At 52.0% G+C, this 18,911-nt stretch overlaps 1 protein-coding gene across 1 annotated transcript in view; it reads left to right on the top strand.

Annotated features, from left to right (window-relative positions):
- The first annotated feature begins 1,774 nt into the window (after positions 1 to 1,774).
- The window catches only part of TMPRSS5 (transmembrane serine protease 5), a 69,298-nt gene continuing 52,161 nt past the window's right edge, over positions 1,775 to 18,911 (top strand). Inside the window, exons 1-13 of the mRNA XM_034665791.1 lie at positions 1,775 to 2,322; positions 3,030 to 3,130; positions 8,103 to 8,226; positions 8,564 to 8,662; positions 9,165 to 9,287; positions 10,372 to 10,507; positions 10,853 to 10,966; positions 11,706 to 11,749; positions 12,451 to 12,613; positions 13,584 to 13,762; positions 15,383 to 15,481; positions 15,945 to 16,087; positions 16,336 to 16,488. Coding sequence (XP_034521682.1) covers positions 2,295 to 2,322; positions 3,030 to 3,130; positions 8,103 to 8,226; positions 8,564 to 8,662; positions 9,165 to 9,287; positions 10,372 to 10,507; positions 10,853 to 10,966; positions 11,706 to 11,749; positions 12,451 to 12,613; positions 13,584 to 13,762; positions 15,383 to 15,481; positions 15,945 to 16,087; positions 16,336 to 16,488 — 1,506 coding nt within the window. The 5' untranslated portion in view covers positions 1,775 to 2,294. The remainder of the gene's footprint in view (positions 2,323 to 3,029; positions 3,131 to 8,102; positions 8,227 to 8,563; positions 8,663 to 9,164; positions 9,288 to 10,371; positions 10,508 to 10,852; positions 10,967 to 11,705; positions 11,750 to 12,450; positions 12,614 to 13,583; positions 13,763 to 15,382; positions 15,482 to 15,944; positions 16,088 to 16,335; positions 16,489 to 18,911) is intronic.

The following is an 18,911-nucleotide window of genomic DNA, read 5'->3' as shown; positions in this document are numbered from 1 at the left end:
CTGGCTTCCACTTCTTTTAGACCCTTGGTGTCAGCAGACTGTCTCCTGTCACAGGGATTTGCCTGTTGTCTTTGCCCGGAGCACTCGCACCTCTCCCAGATCCCATCTGAATCATGTCTTCCTTGGAGATGTCTTTCCTGAGTCTTCAGAAGCAGTCACATCTCTGTTACATGCTTTCATTAGTACCTTGTACCTCTCTCTTATAGCACTTTGTCAGAGCTATAAGTGTGCAAGTTCTATGGTTCTTTGGTACATATGTGTCTCCTCCCACTAAATGGTAAGCTCTTTAGGGCAGGAATTGTGTCTGATTTTGCTCAGCATTGTTATCTTCAGTATTTGCACAGTGCCCGGCACATAGTACTTTCTCAAAGAATGCATATTGGCTAACGAATGGACTAAAATAATTAATTAGTTAAAGGAGGAAGGGCATTTCAGGAATGGGAAGCAGCATGAACAAAGGTGTAATGGCCTATTTTGGGGCTTTTCCAGAAACAACTAGTGTCTGGCTTATGGGAAGGAGGTTAAAGGGGAGGAAAAACAATGAGGCTAAAAAAGTATGTTGCATAAACTTGGGAAAAAACCTGTACCATGCTAAGGACACCGTGGGTGCAAGTTGGGTGCACCCATTACACCCTGTTCTTCCCCCATCAGAGATTGCATTCTAATTGTTGGCTTGACAGAACAAGCCTATGAGCTCCTCGAGGGCAGAGGCTGTGCCTGACTTACTCATTGATGTAACTCCAGAATCTAGGAAAGTGCCTACAGTTTGGTAGGAATCTACAAAACACTTGCTGAATGAATGAATGGCCAAATGAATCAATAATGCTTTTATCATGGGAGCTATGGTGAGCTATGGAAGTTTTTTTAAATATTATTAGTTTTGCTCTAGAAAATGTTACTTTGGCAGCAGGGTAGAAGAGAGGAGGGTCGCTTTTGATAGTGGAGCATCTGAATTTGCTCAAAAGGAGTGAAAGTACACAGACTAATTGGAATGGAATAGACTAGAGGCAGGAGATCATTTGGGCACTGGTTACAGTAATTCTGGGGAAGATGCTGGTGGATGCTTAAGGTGGTAGCTGTGGAGTTGGAAGAAGGGGTAGACTTGAGAGCTGTCCAATTAGAATGACTGGATGGAAGGTCAGGAGTTGGGATCAGGCAAAGATGACCCCAAGATACTCAAGATTTCTATTTGCCAAGGAAGAGTCAAACTTCTTGCCAGTGGGGTCTTGCTGGGGAGAGGAAGGGGGAGTGAGGGGAGAAGATGGAGTGGGGACCATCTTCAGGCCCTTCAGGACCCTTCTGAGGAGACTGCCCTCCACACCTGCTAAGGCATCCCCTATTTTAGATTTTGGTCAGAATAAGACAGAAGAGAGTACTCAGAAAGCAGTATGCTAATGAATAAGCAACTGATTACCATATGAGACCACACAGCCATTCTTTTCCTTCTAAATACACTTTTATCCATTTCTTTGTATTCCAAGCAAGCAAAATGGCAACAGACAGTCAGGGTTTCTACACTGCCTATTACGACTCGGTAATGGTCTGGAATAAGTTAACTGGATCTCACATTTTCCCAATTTTCACTCATTAAAGCTTCTCTTTTATTAGACTTAGGAATCGTTAATTTCTTCACTGAGAAAACCACTCTCCAGAGAGCTGGATAGAAGGAGGTATGTGGTTGGGCTTCATTAGGCTGTGGGATGGCATTAGAGGGTCTGGTGGCTTCAATTAACCCCAGCGGTCTGATCCAAACTCAACTGGGGGAGGGGCCGGGACTTGTTTGAGGGGACCTGGTGATATGATACATAAAGAAGGACTATGCAACAGATAGAGGCTAGGTGAGAGCGAGAGATGCGTTCTTGGTAGAGATGAAGCTAAAGAGGGGAGTGGATGGCGCTGAGGGGATGTACAGAGCTGTCCAGAATCTCGATCCTGAATCTCATCCCACGCATGCTTTCACGACCTTCACCGAGAGCACCAAACTCCCTTTCTCTGGGAGAGAGAGTGAGTGATTATGGGGGCTATCTAAGCAAGTCTGAAATCTGTAGGGCAGGCAGTCATGGGCAGGCTTAAATCCACAAAGAGCTGAAGCTGTCATCTGCCGGCAGACAGGTAGGGGGCATCACGAGCAGGACGGAGCTCCATAGGCTAGGCACTGACTAGAGCAGTGGTCCATAGGTGGAACTTCTCCTCTCTGAGCCTGCATGTTCTGTGAATACATGACTTGTGGGGTGTGTATGTGTTGTAGGAGTGGGAGACATCTCCGGACCAGATGTTGAGAGACCTGGGTTTGGATGGCCTCCAATTCCTGCGGCATAAATGGTAGATTCTTTCAACAAACTTGATAAGTCTGAGAATTCTGTATAATTTGAACTCAGGTATTTCCATTTGGATAGAGGAGAAATACAACAGTGTGAGAAAGGCCCTTGTTGTTTTTGAGAATAGTGACTAAAGGAGGGGAGAAAGCAAAATTTCGAGGTTCATGAGTTGAGGCTTATCCGTAGACTTGGTCCTGGGAGTCAGGGAGTTGTCAGGCGGAAGAAAGTAGGGGAATAGGGTCAAGACTAGGATGAGGCTACATATAAATCACCATGGTAAAAATAGAGATCCCAGGGCCTTCATGCAGAGGGGTCATGCTTCAGCTGGTGTCAGATAGTGCCCCCTACGGCACAGAAGTTAAGGAGGCATCACTCTTTGGGTATTCAGGTACTGACACTCCACTTGCTAGTGATTGCCTCCTTCGAGTTTGCACTATAGGCCCCTGCTGCCTTACACTGGAGGTGGGTGTTCTCTCCCAACCAGGGAAATGGCCAGGGTACTCAGAATAGCTCACCTGGAATGGAAGAAGAAGAGAGAGAAAGAGAAGGGAGCCTTCTTAGGTAGCAAAGCAGAGAAGGATGGTCAGAAAGAGGCCAATCCCAGTTTAATCTAAAACACACTTTTTTTCAGACAAAATTGTGATTTATAGGATGAATAATGTGTTTAGCCTTATAGTGGTTATCATGCATGCATGCTCCATTCACTTTCAGAACTAGGTGTTTGGGGAGCCTGTCCTTCAGGTGGAAGTCTGAAAAGTTGGAGTGCTAGATGTGGGTTCCAAACACTTCCCTCCTCGGAGAATTTGAGAATTGTGAGTTTCCTTCTGATTATATGTTGCTGTGCCATGGGTGGAGTTTATGGCAAGAGTGTGTCTCAAACTTTCCTGCCAGTTTTGATGTGGATATTTCCTTGTTTGGCCTGCTGTAGGAGTCACTCAGCTAGTTTCTAGATTCCTTTCAGAGAGAATTGCTCGGTGTGTAACTGTAGATTTGGTGTGTCTGTGGAAAGAATTGAATTCAGGAGACTTGTATGTCATCATCTTGAACCAGAACGCTTTATTGATTTCTTTTTCCCCCTTCTTATTTTTTGTGTGTGCCTCACAATTTCTTATTGAAAACTGGGTTTTAAATAATATAATACATCAACCCTGGAAATCAGATTTTCCCCATTCCTTAGCGTTTATTGTTGCTGTTTGTTTATTCTGCGATGTCTATATTCTTTGTCACGTGTGGCCACCGATGTCTCTGCTCAGTTAGTGGTCAGCTAAAGATTGGACAGAGATTTGCCTTCGATGCCTAGAACCAATAAGTCTCTCAGTCTTTGCAGGGGGGCTCTAGGGGCACGTGGGGGCATGCCTTCAACACTCAGCCAGGAAGTTTACAACTCTGCCCTAGCCTTCACTTCTTGCTTTTTCAGAGCATCAAGGTTAGCCAGAGATGAAAGCTTAGGACCTTCCCGAAGTCTTTTCTAAGTATGTACACAGCCCTGTGTACGTTCACATTCCTAAGCACGTGCCCACTTTCTAGATTCTCTGGAATATTTCAGAACCTTTCAAAGCCCCTATGGATACCTCATTCCCCAGCTTTTTATTTTAAGGTTTTTGGTTAGCTGATTGTTTGTCCCAACTGTTACCCATTGCCTTAGGTAGCCATAAAGTCCAACAACTGTCTTTGTTTTCAACAAACCTCCTTAAAGAAAAAGTCCCACAAAAGGGATCTTCCAGAGAGTTCAAATAATGACAGCTCTCTGGAAATGAGGCTTTGAAGGAACTCCAACTCTGTTCTACCTGTGGCTGCCAGGCTGCTGGTTTTCCTTGTGATTGTGGGATGTTGGTTTCTAAGATGACTTCAGAACTGGAGAGAGGGTGATAGAATTACAACAAGTTAAAATGCCACAAAGCTCACTGTTCTTACCAAGATTGTGTCGTTTTTCTTGAATAAACACTTTCCATATTGCTGTAAGCCTCTGGTTAATTTCCAGTTTAAAAAAGTTGATTCTGATAAATTTTTGTCAGTTTTCTCCTTGCTTTAATGGAGAAGAGAATTTGCGGAGGTCTTTACTCTGGCATTTTCACTGACATCACCTGTAGCATATTTGGAATGCCCTTCTATGTGATTGCCTTCTCATTTCTCAAAACACAGCTCAGATGTCTCCTCTCCTGTGAAGCTTTTTCTGCGTCCTCTGGGCAAAGGACTCAGCTTTTTTTTTTTTTAAATCTTCCTATACCTCTGTGTTTATGCCCCTATTATTTCACTTTTCACAAATAACAGTTATTGATATCTGTTCCTGTGTCTTCTCTCAGCCTGCAGTTTCCTAGCTGGTGACTTAGCCATTCTCCGTGCCCAGACTAGTTCTGGACACACAGTAAGTATGCATATTTGTAGGCTGAGGGGTATTTGTTTTAGGAGAACTCAGAGCCTAGCCAGGGGATTCTCAGCTCCAGCTACCAGTTCTCTCCTCCTGCTCCTATGATTCATAGCTGCCCTCGGTGTCTTCATTGTATTAGAAGTGTGGGGAGCTGTGTGATTACTGTAAGCTCTGAGTTGACTGAGTGTATGAGGGAAGTAAAGGGGAAAATAAAGCCTGTGTGGCTGAGGTTTTACAGTAATAATAATGGTAGCAGCCAATGTTTACTGAGTAGATGCTGCGCTAGACACCAGGCTAGAAGCTTTATATTCAAGTCTCATTCATTTCCAGCACCAATCCGATGAGGTGGGTACTGTTACCCTCATTTTACGCGTGAGGCTAAGTAAGGGAAGTAGCAGAACTGGGGTTAGATGAGGTCCTGACTTCTAAAGCCCGNCCATAACGCCGGGATCACGCCCTGAGCCGAAGGCAGACGCTTAACCGCTGTGCCACTCAGGCGCCCCTAAAGCCCATATTCTTAACTGTTCCATCTGAGGGATCCGGGAGAAGCATTTGGAGGAGGGGAAACCACACAAGCCTTTTTCTTTCCCTGGCACCTGTTCTGCCTCCTGGAAGAGATGTGGTTCCCAGGTGTGTTCAGCCCACACTGGGCTCAGCCGGGCTGCCTTCTGCTTTGAAGCAAGATAGCGCTGAGTGCTCCGATAGTAACTGGCCCCCAGGAAAGCTGGGTGGAGAGGCCCCATTTCCCCAGCATTGAGGTGACAGGTGTAACCCTGAGGAGAGAAGCGGCAAAGATTCCTCATTATCATCCCGATTCCAGCATGGTGACAGCCCCAGACTGCTGGGAAAGCCAACCCACACAGAGATGAGATGTAATCCAGAGGGCTCAGAAACATTTCCACAAATGCTAATATCAGTCCCTCCAGTACAGCCGTGTCAGCAGGAAGGGGAATTGTGCTAGCATGCATGGGACACACTGTTTGGCACAAGGGACCTGGTTGCTAAGCAACAGTAGCTGGCCTCCCCTCCTCCCTGTAACCTTTTTCTCTGTTTCTAAGCTTCTAGTTAGCAGATGGGAGGGGCTGAGGCTGCCCAGCCAAGCCTTTGGCCCCCTTTCCTGCAACAAGGGGTCTATTCATGGTTTCTGAGCAGATTTATTGTCTCTCTGGCACATATCTCTGTGTGTGGGGGGGGGCGGGGGGGGAGGATAAAGGGAGGGGCCATATGTGAACTAGGGAGACCTCACCCTCTGACCAAGCTGACTGGGCTATTCAATCAATGCTGGTCCAAGAACAGGAGCAGAACCCTGCCTAGAGGCCCCGAGGGTTTCCACTGACCCAAATGGTAAGGCCGTGCATACATCTGTGCCACCCCTGACCTGGTCTCTCTCTTTCTCTCTCCCCGCCCCCACATTGGGCTTCTAGGCAGGTGGAAAGAGCCCCCTCTCGCAGCTCCGGCACAGGGGCTAAAGCCTAGAGGGGGCCCTGTGTGGCCAATCTCCTATTTTTTTCCCCAGGGACTGACTTTTCTTCTCCCCTCTATCCCCCATGGGCCTGTCCAAGTGCTCTGCACATAGACAGTGCTAACAAATCATTATGACATTGAACTCCTACTCAAAAGGAGGAGCAGGAGATCCTGTGCCATTGCAGACCATCGTTGCAGGCTACCGCGCGAGCTCAAACACGTGGGTTTGGAGGTACAGCAACTCCTGGGGTGAGGCCAGTTAGTCGGGAGCTGAACTAAGAGGCAAGTCTCATTGTTCGTGTCCTTGAGCCTCATCTCTAGACCCAGGAAGGAGTGTATATGGTAAGGGGCAAGCCAAGACCCCATGTTTCTTGTGGAGAAACAAGCCCTATTGTTGGTAGGAGGACCAGCCCTACAGATCCTGGGCTGTAACTGGTGTAGGGGATGGGAAGTAGGGGTGATGTCTTGCTTCATATGGAAGTTTGGGCTGCTGCCCTACTTGTGAGGTGAACCGGCAAGGGTGTTCACGGGTCCAACAGAATGATTTCCAGGGTGAAATCTGGGAGCCTAGACCAATGAGGAAGGGCAGAGAGAAAGAGAAGTAAATGAACACAATATAGGGCCACAACAGGTGCCTTATAGATTGAAGAAAGCTTCTTGGAGAAGTGACGTCTAAGCTGGTCTTGGGAGTCAGCTACGTTGGGAAAAGGATGGCGGATGCAAAGTCTCTGTGGTACGAGAGCATGTGAAGGCCCAGAGGACTGGCATGTGTGTTACCATGACCCTGAGTTCCACTGTGCAGGGAGTCATGCTGGCAGGTGGGGATGGAGAGGCGAGGAAGGGTGAAAGCAGAGAGGATTTTGTGGGCTGTACCGTAGGACTTTGGATTTTTCTTAAAGTGTAGGAAGATTCATTGGGTGCTTTAAAGATGGGGTTAGCTTGCTGATGTTTGAATTATAGGAGGATTGCTCTGGCTTGGACAGTGGGTGGAGATAAGATCCTAGAGGAGGGAGACTACTTGTTGGGTAGTAGTGGTTCTCTCTCTTATTTTCCAAATGAGAAAACTGAAGTTTGGAGAGGTGTTGAGTTCACACAGTAGGCTGCAGACCTAGCTTTAAACTGCTGGTCTGATATTTCTTCCAAGATCTTATTTTCCATTACTCTTCTTCATGACACATGGATGTCAGGCAAACATAACTTACTGTGCTCTATGCTTTCCCGCCCCCATGCCTTTGCCTCTTCAACTGCCTGGAATACCCAATGCCCATATATGTCTGTTCAAGCCCTATTCATCTATGAGCGACTGTCTCAGGCTGCCTTTTCTAGGAAGCTTTTTTCAGTCCCCTGGTGAGAAGTAACCTCTCCTTTCTTCTGTCACTTAACATGTTCTGCCTTTTTTTAATATGTCAGGACTCAACTGAAAATTCTCTGGGGTAGCTGGGGAGTGTTCCATGATGATTTATTTTGAACTCCCTACAATGTCCTGCACTGTGGCCCACCCTCTCGGGCTAAATCTTATTTACTGGATAAATGAATGGATGGTGCATTGGGCAGGGGAACTTCTTCCTCTGAGACAGGAGGGAATGAAGAAGGCTGGCATCTTGAGGCCTGAGGACAGATGTTGAGAGATTCAGTGGATGCCCTTGATGGTGGTGGGAGGCCAAGGGAGGGAGTGGTGAGGAGTGTGGCTTCGGAGTCCGTACCCCCCCACCCCCTGTTTGGGTTTGAATACCTGCTCTGATGCTTAACTGGCTGTGTGAGAATAAGGTGGATGGGGTAGGGGCTCCAGGAGAGCAGAGAGGGCCTGGAGGGGCATCAGTGGGAACCCACAGTCTCCAAGATGAAAAAAAGGCAGTGAGTGCACAGCTGAGATTAGAGAATGGAGTCTTGTCGTGGTCTGAGCTTCTCCGCTTGGTGTGGGGATCCTGAGTGACCCACAGTTATTTCCCCAGAGCCTGATGCTGGATGGCCAAGCCCACATGGAGGCTCAGGACGCAGAGGAGGGCCCAGGACCTGGGATCTTCAAAGCCAAGCCTAGAGAGCCACTGCAGAGGCCCGAGGCCCGGCAGCAACCCAGTAGGCCAGACTGGGCTATAGGGGAATGACAGGGTGGGGACAGCGAATGGGTAATCTTCCTACATTCCCTAGATCCTTCTTGAGAGAGCGCCCAGGGGCTGGTGGCAAGAGACTGCCTCACTGTTTATCCCAGACCTGCTTTTGCTCTGTTTCCAGTTTGGGGGTTGAGTGGGCTCTGTGGGCCTCAGTGGGGAGGGGGCAAGGGGAGGCGGGCGGGTGCATTGGGGCAGACTCCTGCCCCAGCCCCGTGGCTGCCTAGCCCCATGGTGGGGCCTCGGGCAGAGTGAGGCTGGCAGGCAGGAGCAGGGCACGCAGACTCCTCTGCCCTCTCCTGCAGGCTCGCGGGCGGGGTGCTGGTGCTCAGGGCAGCGCTGCTGTGCGGGTCTGGGAGCCCTGGCGCTGCTGGCTGGTGCGAGCGTCGGTTCCTGGCTTTTCGGTCAGTGCTGGGACCCTTCAGTGCTCTGGGAGGGCCGAAGAACAGGGTCTGGGGGTCCTTGCAGGAAGAGACAAGCAGATGTAAAGGGCAGCCAGGACCCATCTTTCTCACCTACTCTGAACTGACAGCAGGGGAGAAGGGATGGGACCGCAACAGGAGGGATTTAGGCTCTGCGTCCAGAATGCTTTAGTCCCAAAGTGGGAAGTGGAAGGTACTTGAATGGATAACCCAGGGAGGCCCAAGTCCAACTTTCTCTAGACATCTTTCCCAGGTGAGAGAGACAGAGGCAGGGACAGGGAGAGGGTGTGTGCTGTGCCTCTCCTCGCTGTGTTAGGTGGGGACCTGCCCAAGGCTGGGTGGTCGAGGGGGAGTCTCCAGGTAGCTGCTTTTGTCTCCCTCTGTTGCAGGGGTCTTGTTCTGCCCCTTGGCCCTCTCATGTGGGAATCCCTCCCTCCTCCTAGCCTCTTCTCTGTGACCCTGTCCTTGTCCTTGTCCTCTGAAGTGCTGTATCTGTGGCCAGTGCCCTCTCAGCCCGCTCCCGGAACCTTGCAGGATGACGAGATACCTTTGAGCTGCTCTGAGGCCAGCGGTGAGGAAGCCCTGCTCCCTGTGCTTCCCAGAGCAGGTAGGCCACACCCCCAAGGCTACAGACTGCCCCCTCCCCGCCCCGAGCCCCTTCACAGCTCTGGGATCCCCACTTCCGGCCAGGGGCAAGCAGACCAGAATGAAGGGCCGTGATGTCACTGCCAGCATCTGGGTCTCCTCCTCTGGTGGGAAAGGAGCGACATGGTCCAGCCTTGAAAAGTCCGTCCCTGATTTGGAGCTCTCAGCACTCCTGGGGACTGTCTTGATACCTGGCTTGGGCTGGGCCAGGAGCCCAGGCTGGGAGGAGGGATGGCAACTTGCCGTTTGGGGCAGAGTGAGCCAGCAGGATGGGGCAGGGGGAACAGGTGCATGTGGGGAGCCAGTGTGTAGCCAGCAGGGGTCCTCACCTACTCCACATTGCCCACCCCCGACCTGCTGCCTTCACATTGTCCCCTCCCTGTCAAACACGGATTGGGGATCAGAAGATTAGGTGCCTAGGCAGGGGCTGGAATCAGTTATAGAAGTTACGGTCAGCGTGGAGCCTGCCGTTTGCCAGCTGTGCGGCTTTGGGCACATTGCTTCTTGGAACTTCCATTTCCTTCTCTACAAAATGGAGGTACAACCATTTACTACATGAATTATAAGAATAATACGAGCTAATATATAAAAGAGGCACAGAGCCTGGAGAAAGCAGATGCTCAATGGTACCCATCACTAGTAGTACCACAAGATATGAAACAGGGAGACCGGACTTAAGTCCTGGATCCATCACGTTCAGACTCTGTGATCTGGGGCAGGTCAGTTAACCTCCATGCCTTAGTTTTCCCTCTGCAACATGGGAGGATGGTCATACTCACCCCACAGGGTTGCCTTGACAACGAGTGACAGAGCACGTTTAAAAGCACTCGGTTAAACACCAAACTGGAATGCAGCACTATAAATAAGGGTTATGTTGTTCTCAGAACTGGCCTGATGCCCTGGGGGACAGGGAGCCTGATACTGGGTGACCCAGATGCTGTCTTGAGGCCTCTTCAGGTCCCAGCATGGCCAGGTCCAGCCCCCCTGCCCACCTTGCCCCTCCACCCTGCAGCAGGGACGATGTGACTTCCATGCCATGCCTTCAGTATCTTTCAGGATAAACACTGAGGACTTCTTGCTAGAAGTACAGGTGAGGGCGCGGCCAGACTGGCTCCTGGTCTGCCATGAGGGCTGGAGCGCTGTGCTGGGGGTTCAGATCTGCCAGAGCCTTGGGCGTCTCAGGTAACTGGGGCAAGGCTTGGGGCCCGGAGTGGGTAGAGGGCTGGTGGTGGTGGGGAAAGAGGAGTTGGACACCTTTATCTGCCTGTCCCCATCAAAGTGCTCAGGGACTGGCAAGAGGTCCTTTTGGCCATCTCCTGGCCTCTGGGCATGATGGGGCCCCAGCTTTTTTTTCTCCTTTGAGCATCCCTGCTTTTTAACAAATATGAATCCAGGAAGAGGTCACTGTCAAAGTCTTGCTCCATGGGGGGATAGTATCTCATGCATGTCTTGGTCATGATTATGTACCATTTCCCACGCTGCAGTGTAAACCAGTTCCCTCATGTTCTGTTCCCCTCTTCCGCCAAGACTCACTCACCACAAGGGAGTGAACCTGTCTGACATCAAGCTCAACAGCTCCCAGGGGTTTGCTCAGCTCCCTTCCAGACTGGAAGGCCTCCTGGAGGAGGTGTGGCAGTCCAGGTAGGACTTCTGAGGAGGTTGAGTGAGGTCCCTTACTTCTGGTGAACAGTTCAGCAAAAATCTTCCTGTCATGGGAGCCTTGTGGTGAGGACATTGGCCATGTGAGATAGGACACAGAGGAGCATTTCCCAGTCAGAAATCACAAACTCAGTTCACGTGAGTGGGGACTGACTCTGCCAGGAGAGCCAGAGCCCTGTGGATTTGGGACATGAGAGGGATCGAGACATTGGGCCATGGGGCCAAAGATGAGTAGAAGAGAGAAGAGGGCTTTGGTCCAGCAGGAATTGAGGTTTTGCTAGGAAGGAGGAGGGAGAGAGGAGAGCAAGGAAGGGGCTGGAGAGAGGGAGAGAATAGAGTAAGCTCAGGAGGGGCGTGGGGTGAAGTGTGCTTTCTTCCTTCACTCCCTTATCCATCCACCAAACACACGTTTATTCAGAGGCCCTTAGTGGGCACAGCTGGACTTCCCGTCTACAAATACTGGATTTGTAACTTTGGGCCCTGTCCGAGACAACCCTCAAGGGCCACGGCCTCCTGCTGGTGCCCTGCGGTGATGGGGCAGAGTAGCACTGCTGTCCTGGAGACCTGTTAATGAGGAGGGGCCTAGGGGCTTGGATGCAGGCAGGTGCAGATGGGGGACTGCACCAGAGGCCTCCTCCGTCTCCACCTGACAACTGCCCATGGTCTCCATGCCCTCGGGTGGGCCCCTGCCCAGCCTCTTACTGCCACCTCTGTTTTGTAGGAACAGCTGTGCTTCCGGCCAGATCGTTTCCCTCAGATGCTCTGGTGAGTCATATCCAGACATATCCAGGAAGGTGGCAGTGGGTGGAAGGAGTCTCCTGTCCCTAAGTGTGGAGAGCCCACAGAGAGGCTCAACTGGGTCTGGGGTGGAGTTCCTAGCCCACCTGCCCCTCTGCCTGCTGGTCCCCTTCTTGCAAACACAGTTCTGCCCCAACAGGGCCCTATCCAAATTCTGTTCTGTCCCCCACCAGCCACTGATCTGGGTGGATGATCTCCTTGCTTCACTGCCTGCCAGGACTTCCGAAGCTCCTGCCCCCTTTCATCTGGAGAGCCCCAAAAGGATTACTGTTGGCTGCTAACTGGTTAGCACCTTCAGGAGACCAAGGAAGGGTGCAAACTAGGGGCCACATGGGAGACAGCCTGTGAGCTCCTTTTGTCTGACCCCCCCAATCATCTATGCATCTCTTCCTCTCTCCTCTTCCATGTGTCCGTCCACACACCAACATTTTGACCCCTTCTGTGGGACAGGCTTTTTGTGAAGTGTTGGGGCTCCACGGACAATGTAGGCATGGTCGTGGCTGTCTGTGAGCTCACAGGTGTATAATTGACACTTCAACCATCCCGTCCCCCAAATAAAGTAATAAATGAGAGCTGTCCACACTGGGCCCCATCCCCGAGGATTAGGACCATGCTGACACCCACCTGTCTTTTGACTGACCATCTCCCCTGTGCTTCTCTGTTTGCAGAGTGTGGAGTGAGGCCCCTGGCCTCCCGGATAGTCGGCGGGCAGGCCGCAGCTCCTGGGCGCTGGCCCTGGCAGGCCAGTGTGGCCCTGGGATCCCGGCACACATGTGGGGGCTCTGTGCTGGCGCCGCACTGGGTGGTGACCGCCGCTCACTGCATGCGCAGGCAAGTCTCGGGGGCCGCTGGTGAGGAGAGCGCTTCAGCGGCCTTTTCTGTTTGGCCGTTGGTATGTCCCGTATCACATGTCCACGTCGGACTGTCTCCCTGCGTCCATTCTGAGAGGCATGGATTGTGAAGTTCTCCCCGTTCTGTGCCCAGAACAGCTCTGCACGAATAGCAGCAATAACACAAAGATTGGTTCTTCATATTTGCTCAGTTTTGAAGTTTTTCAAAGGCTTTCCCATTCACAGCACTCCGTGCTTCTTAACGTTTATCACCACTGTAATTAAATCACCTTCCATGTAATTATTTGTTTAATGTCTTTCTTCCCGTTTAGACTGGAAGCTCCATGGGAACCGAGACTCTCAGTCTTGTTTACCACCGAGTCTCTTTGCTGATTTTCCCACTGCCATGTCCCCCTGGCCTAGAACAGTCCTGGCATACAGTAGGTGTAGTTAGAGCAGTGTAGGAATGAATGACGAGTGAATAAGCCCTTTGGACCTCTCCTTTTGGCGGCGGGCAGGGCAGATAGCGTACTCCTCATTTTACAATGAGGAGACTGAAGCTAGGAGAGGTGAGGCGACTTCCCCATGGTCACAGGTGGTAGGTGGAGAGACAGGACTCATAGTTTGTCTGACTCACAGTTAGGATATCACACAAGCCCCTTTGATGTTTGTTATAAAATGTGGAGGAGGGTTATTCAGGATAGAGGGGATGGGAGTTGCAGATCATCCACAGTGTCTTACTTCTTGGGCCAGTCTAGAACATTTATTAAGCACCTTCTGCATGCCCAGTATCTTGCCAGCTGCTGCAGGGATGCTAGGAGGCACGGTGCTGGGTTCTGGGAGCTGCCAGCCTGGTGATGGGGGGCATCCACTAATGGCTTCTCCAGCCAGCTTCCCCCATCCACCACCTCACCTAGGTCAGCCTCTTCTGCCCTGTCCTTCCCCAGGCTCAGCACAGCTCGTGTGTGCAGTTTTAGGCTATCCCGCCTGTCCAGCTGGCGGGTCCATGCGGGGCTGGTCAGCCACAGTGCCGTCAGGCCCCACCAGGGGGCCGTGGTGGAGAGGATCATCCCTCACCCTCTCTACAGCACCCAGAATCACGACTACGACATCGCCCTCCTGCGGCTCCGGACGCCGCTCAACTTCTCAGGTGAGGCGCTGGCCAGGGGCGAGCAAGCTGCTGGCTGTGGTGAGCGAGGCAGGCCCTGGGGCCGAGGGTGGGGGCTGAGGGGCCGCTCATTTCTGAGGTTCCCTCCCAGCGCCGTAACCCTTAACACACTCAGTTCATTTGGTGACCACAGTGAACTGGCAGCGCCTGGAACTACGCTTGCACCAACTCTTGTGCGGGCTCTTTTGGGGACAAAGGTTCTGGCCCTTTGCAGAGCTGGGCTGCAAGTGGGACTTGCCTCAAAGTCCCCGGCAGAGCCTCCTTGGTGCTCCATCTACCACTGGGCTGCTCCGCCCCCGGCCCCAGGCTGGCCCCAGGTCCCAGCCACCATGTGACATGTTACAGTGAAGAAGCTCTATTTTCCCAAATGTCTTTACTTCAGTCTTCGTAGGAACCCTGACAGGTAGATGAGGCAGGTATAAACAAGGAAGGACATGACATTAGTGAGGAAGGTGACTCTGCAAGACCACGCAGCAAGCAGCTCTGAGCCTGGTGTCCTGACTCTGGGTCCGGCTTCTCCACAGCAGCTGCTCTCAAAAGCACCCCCGCAGCCCGGCATGCACATGTGCCTGCATCCTCACCGACAAACACACGCACGCTCACATGTGCATACACTCGCTCGTGCAGTCTTCACACAAGTACACACACGCACACCCGCTCCCATACATACACACTCAGGCACACGCACACACCCACACATGCTCTGCACTCCTCCCTCCCGTCACCACGTATAGCCTTGGGTTTCCCAAATCACGGTAGTTGCTACATGCCCTTCACAATTTTACCGCCTATGTGTATTCTCCGAACTGTGGCTCAGCAGTTAATATTTCTAAGTTGACTTAAGTATATTTGAAAGGGGAACTTTAAGTGGCCACGTAACTGTGGAACCCATCTTACTTGTAGCAAGTAGGTAACAACCGTAAAAATACTGAGTGAAAACAAGACAGCGTTCAAGTTCCATCCAGCTGCCCTCCACTGCACCCGGGGCCTGCTTGCAGTGTTTAGGGGGAGGTTGGCAGGCGCTGGGAGAACCACGGAGTGGCCCTGGATGGAATCTTTCTCCCTGATACACTCAGAAGGACTGAAAGAGCCCTGAGAAGGGAATCCTTTCTCCCCATATGAATCAGTGTTTATTTAATGGCATGTCTATATGCTACTTTAGAACACATTAGGGCCCGACCCTGTTGGACTGCCATGCACTTTTGAAAACAATGCCCCAAGAGGGATCAAACACCCTAAAGAAAATCCAAAGTGAGTCCTCATTAGGAGTAGTTGGGCACAAAGGCCCAGAAGGAATCCCCATTCTCCCTCAGTCCCCAGGTCAGGGGTATGCAGTGTGTCCATGCCCACCCTAGAAGGCTCTATGCACACAGCACTTTATATACTGTCCTCTGTGTCAGTGGTGACCTCCCTGCTAGTGTGGTACAGGGCATGACCGGCACAGCCTTATAGGAGGCCTGGCTCGTGGAAGCTGGGAGCCAGGACCGTTTGAGAGGGAGTGAGGAGGGCCTGCCAGCCAGTTCTTCTCCCAGGCTGAGGGTGAGGAGGTGGGGAAGAGCAGCTGAGCCTGAGTGGGGCCCAGGACCACCTGCTTCTCCACAGACACCGTGGGTCCTGTGTGCCTGCCAGCCGAGAAGCAAGATTTTCCGAGGGGCTCTCAGTGCTGGGTGTCTGGCTGGGGTCACACCAACCCCAGCCACAGTGAGTCAGCTCTTGGGGCCCTGGGTAAAATAGGGGTGGGGGGCTGGGGGACATTCTACCCCAGGTGAGGCACCTCTATCTCCCACCTCCACCTCCCCCAGCCAAATGGTGGTGCCAGCCCCCTTTTTTTCGGGCATCACCGTTGACCAAACCTAGAAGCCCTGGTCTCCCCAGCCTGGGTCTTTCTGGAAGGGTGTTTGCCACCCTTGCCTTCCAACCCAGGAGTGCTGTGGCCTCAGCATTTGGGGGGCATATGTGAGTTCTACTCCTCTTCCTTCTTATGTCTGATGGACCCGTGCCTTCTTCCCAGGGTCCACAGCTCCTGCCTTGGGCTCCCCTCTTTGGGTCTTGTGTCTCTGGGGCCTCTAACCACCTTCCCTCTTGCTGTTGTGTCTTCCCGGCCTTGCTTTGTGCCCTGTGGCCTGACTCTGTGTCCCTCCATCTCCATGTGGACCTCCCACAGCCCACAGCTCAGACATGCTCCAGGACACCGTGGTGCCCCTGCTCAGCACGCAGCTCTGCAACAGCTCTTGCGTGTATAGTGGGGCGCTCACCCCCCGCATGCTGTGTGCGGGCTACGTGGACGGGAGGGCTGATGCGTGCCAGGTACAGCATGGAGGGGGACCGCGGTGGAGGGTGGGAACAGGGGGACCTGCTGTGGCTTGGCCCCTGCTCTGAGCAGCCTCTCTAGACGGAGGGGTGCCTAGGCAAGTCGAGTAGTGTGCTAAGGATTTATGGAGGGGTGAGGCAAGCGGGGATCCCATGCTGGAAGCAGCAGAGGCCAGAAACAGAGGCTCTGCTCCCTCCACTAGGAAGGACTAACTGCCTCTCTCTCTGTGTCTCTATGCCCTCAGGGTGATAGTGGGGGCCCCCTGGTGTGCCTGGATGGGGGCACCTGGCACTTGGTAGGGGTGGTCAGCTGGGGCCATGGCTGCGCAGAGCCCAATCACCCCGGTGTGTACGCCAAGGTTGCTGAGTTCCTGGACTGGATCCATGACACCGTGAGGGTGAGTGTGGCGGCAGGGATGGGATGGGCGGGTTTGTAAAGGACCCAACCCTTGGAAACTGTGACCCTCACCTCTTAGGTCTGGGCCCTGCTTGGGGCTGGAGAATGGTCCCTAGAGTAGGAGGAGGAAGTGATTGGATTTCCATGGATTTAAGTGTTATCTAGGTAAGAGTAGACCTGGGTATGTAGCCCAGTTCTGCTATTTACTGTGTGAGCTTTGGCAAATTCCTAACCTTGGCAAGCTTCCGTTTCCTGGTAGTAGCACCACGGCTACCTTGAATGCTCCTGTGATGAGTGAATGAGGTAAGACTACGAGTAGTGAGCTGCACAGTGCTAGGCTTGCAGTGAGGGTCCGCACGTTATTCTTATTCGTGTTTACTCCTGATGACAAGGCAGTTTGGAGTGCCTGCATTCCTTGACTTTGGAGAGAGCTCAGCATTTAGCAGTTTGCATTCATCAAGGGATTAATTCTTGTGGAACACTGGGCAAGGCACTCAACTTCATCTGTTCAGTGGGAGGGCCGAGTAAGATAATGTGTATGAAAACAGGTTATATGTATAAAGAACTTTACAAATGCAGGGTGTGATGAAGAAAAGCATCTTTCTGCAGGGTTGGGCACAGGCACAGGTGGTAGGTAATAAATTTTAAAGATTCCAGGGGACATATGCACCCACCTTCTCATTCAAGCCTTACAGAAAAACTCGAGAAGCAGATATTTTTAGCTGCATTTGCTGGAAGTAGAAATCAAGGTTCCGAATGGTGAAGTGACTTACTAAAATGAACAGTACTGGGCCAGTGGGTGGCGGGCCCATGCTGTGGGTCTGGCTCCTTCCTCTTTCTGCCCAGGGCTCCCTCCCCTAGTCCTGCATGCAGCCTCATGCTTCCTGGGTCTCTGGCAGGTCCGCTAGATGGAGGAGAAGCGGGCGCCTCAGATGCAGAAGGCATGGACCTCCTCCCACACAAGGCAGTCACCCCCCAGCGGGCCGGCCTCTGGGGAGGGCCTCTCCCCTCAGGCCCTGATTTTGAGTCCCTCTTTCTCACCAGAGAGCCTCAGTAACAGGACAGCGGGGGCGGGGGGGGGCCTGGGAAGGTTGGGGGCTGGGGTGCGTGGGGAAGGTGTGAGAGAGGAAGAGGCTGCTGGCAGCAGCTCAGTGCCTGCCCTTCCTCCTCCCCCACCGCCCCCAAACCCTTGTGCGCATCTTTTGGGAGGCTGCTTAGGGATGCCCTGTGACTGCTCTCCCTGTGCTCTCAGGCGGGGCAGGTGCCTCCCTAGAGGAGCCCCTGGATCAAGGTGGGGCCAAGTCCATGGAGTCAAGGAGCCTCCCCACTCCGCTGTCCTTCTTGCCGACTGCCTGTTCCCTCCTGGCTCTGGCTGGCCCTGCTGGGGCGGGGGCACTGTGAGAGTGCTCTGGTTGGTGCTGTGATAGAGAATTGGTTCAAAATGACAGTTCTGTGAACTGGTCCAAGAAGTGCTGTTATTAAAGTGAAGTGATGTATGGTCTCGGTCTGCCTCTCATTCTCTCTCTCTGTCTCTCTCTCTCTCTCTCTCTCTCTCTCACACACACACACACACACACACACACTAAGGGATAAAATTGTAATTTTCCTCCCATACATGTTTCTTAAAGCTCTGGAATAGACTCCTGCTCATCTCTTTAGAATATTGGCACTTATTTAATTCTGTACATCTCTTAAATCTACACGTCACGATCTGCAGCAAAAAGCCCCAGCTGTCTGTGGGCTGCTGCATCGGGCCTGAGAACCATTAAGTCAGTGCTCTCTTAGGAGGGCCTGGCTTCCCAAGACCTGTCGCCTTAGCCCCTGTCTCAGTGCTGGGCTTTCCGTCTTGGGGAGATTTCTTTCTGAGTTTATGCCCGGTTAGCATTTTCCTGGTTCAGCTTCTCCCCGACTCTTTTCTCTCTAGCAATTAAAATGCACTTGGCATCTTGTTTCTAAAAACTGCAGTGAATTTTTTATGGTGCTCACCCAAGGAAATGCAATTAGTGTTTAGCAATAACACAACTTTTTCATGACTTTATCAGCATTTTTTTTTTTTGGAGGGGTAGTACAAATGAATATTCATTCCTGGAGGGTCTGCTCCCTTTGCATGAAGTGCACTAAAACGTAAGTGCCTCATTGACTGTCGCTCTGTTACCTGTGAGGAGGTTGCTGGGAGGCTGCTCTCGAGCTGCAGGAGCAGCATGGGGGAGGCTCTGGTGGGTGGCAAATAGCCTCACCCTGTGTTCGTAGCCCTCCAGCTCCTTCCATGAGCTCGAGCATTTGCTCCCTGACTCTGGTAAGCCCCCATCCCAGGAGGCAGTTCAGGACAGCTGATCTCCCTGGGCAGGGAAGAGTTACCAGCAAATCCATCAACTGTGATATTCTTGGTGTTTCTCACGTCACCCAGAAGCGTTGGCTTCTTTA

The sequence above is a fragment of the Ailuropoda melanoleuca genome, chromosome 8 (genome assembly GCF_002007445.2).
Source record: "Ailuropoda melanoleuca isolate Jingjing chromosome 8, ASM200744v2, whole genome shotgun sequence".
Lineage (NCBI taxonomy): Eukaryota > Metazoa > Chordata > Mammalia > Carnivora > Ursidae > Ailuropoda > Ailuropoda melanoleuca.
The sequence above is the reverse complement of the archived record's forward strand: the minus strand, read 5'-3'. Positions and strand labels throughout refer to the sequence as shown.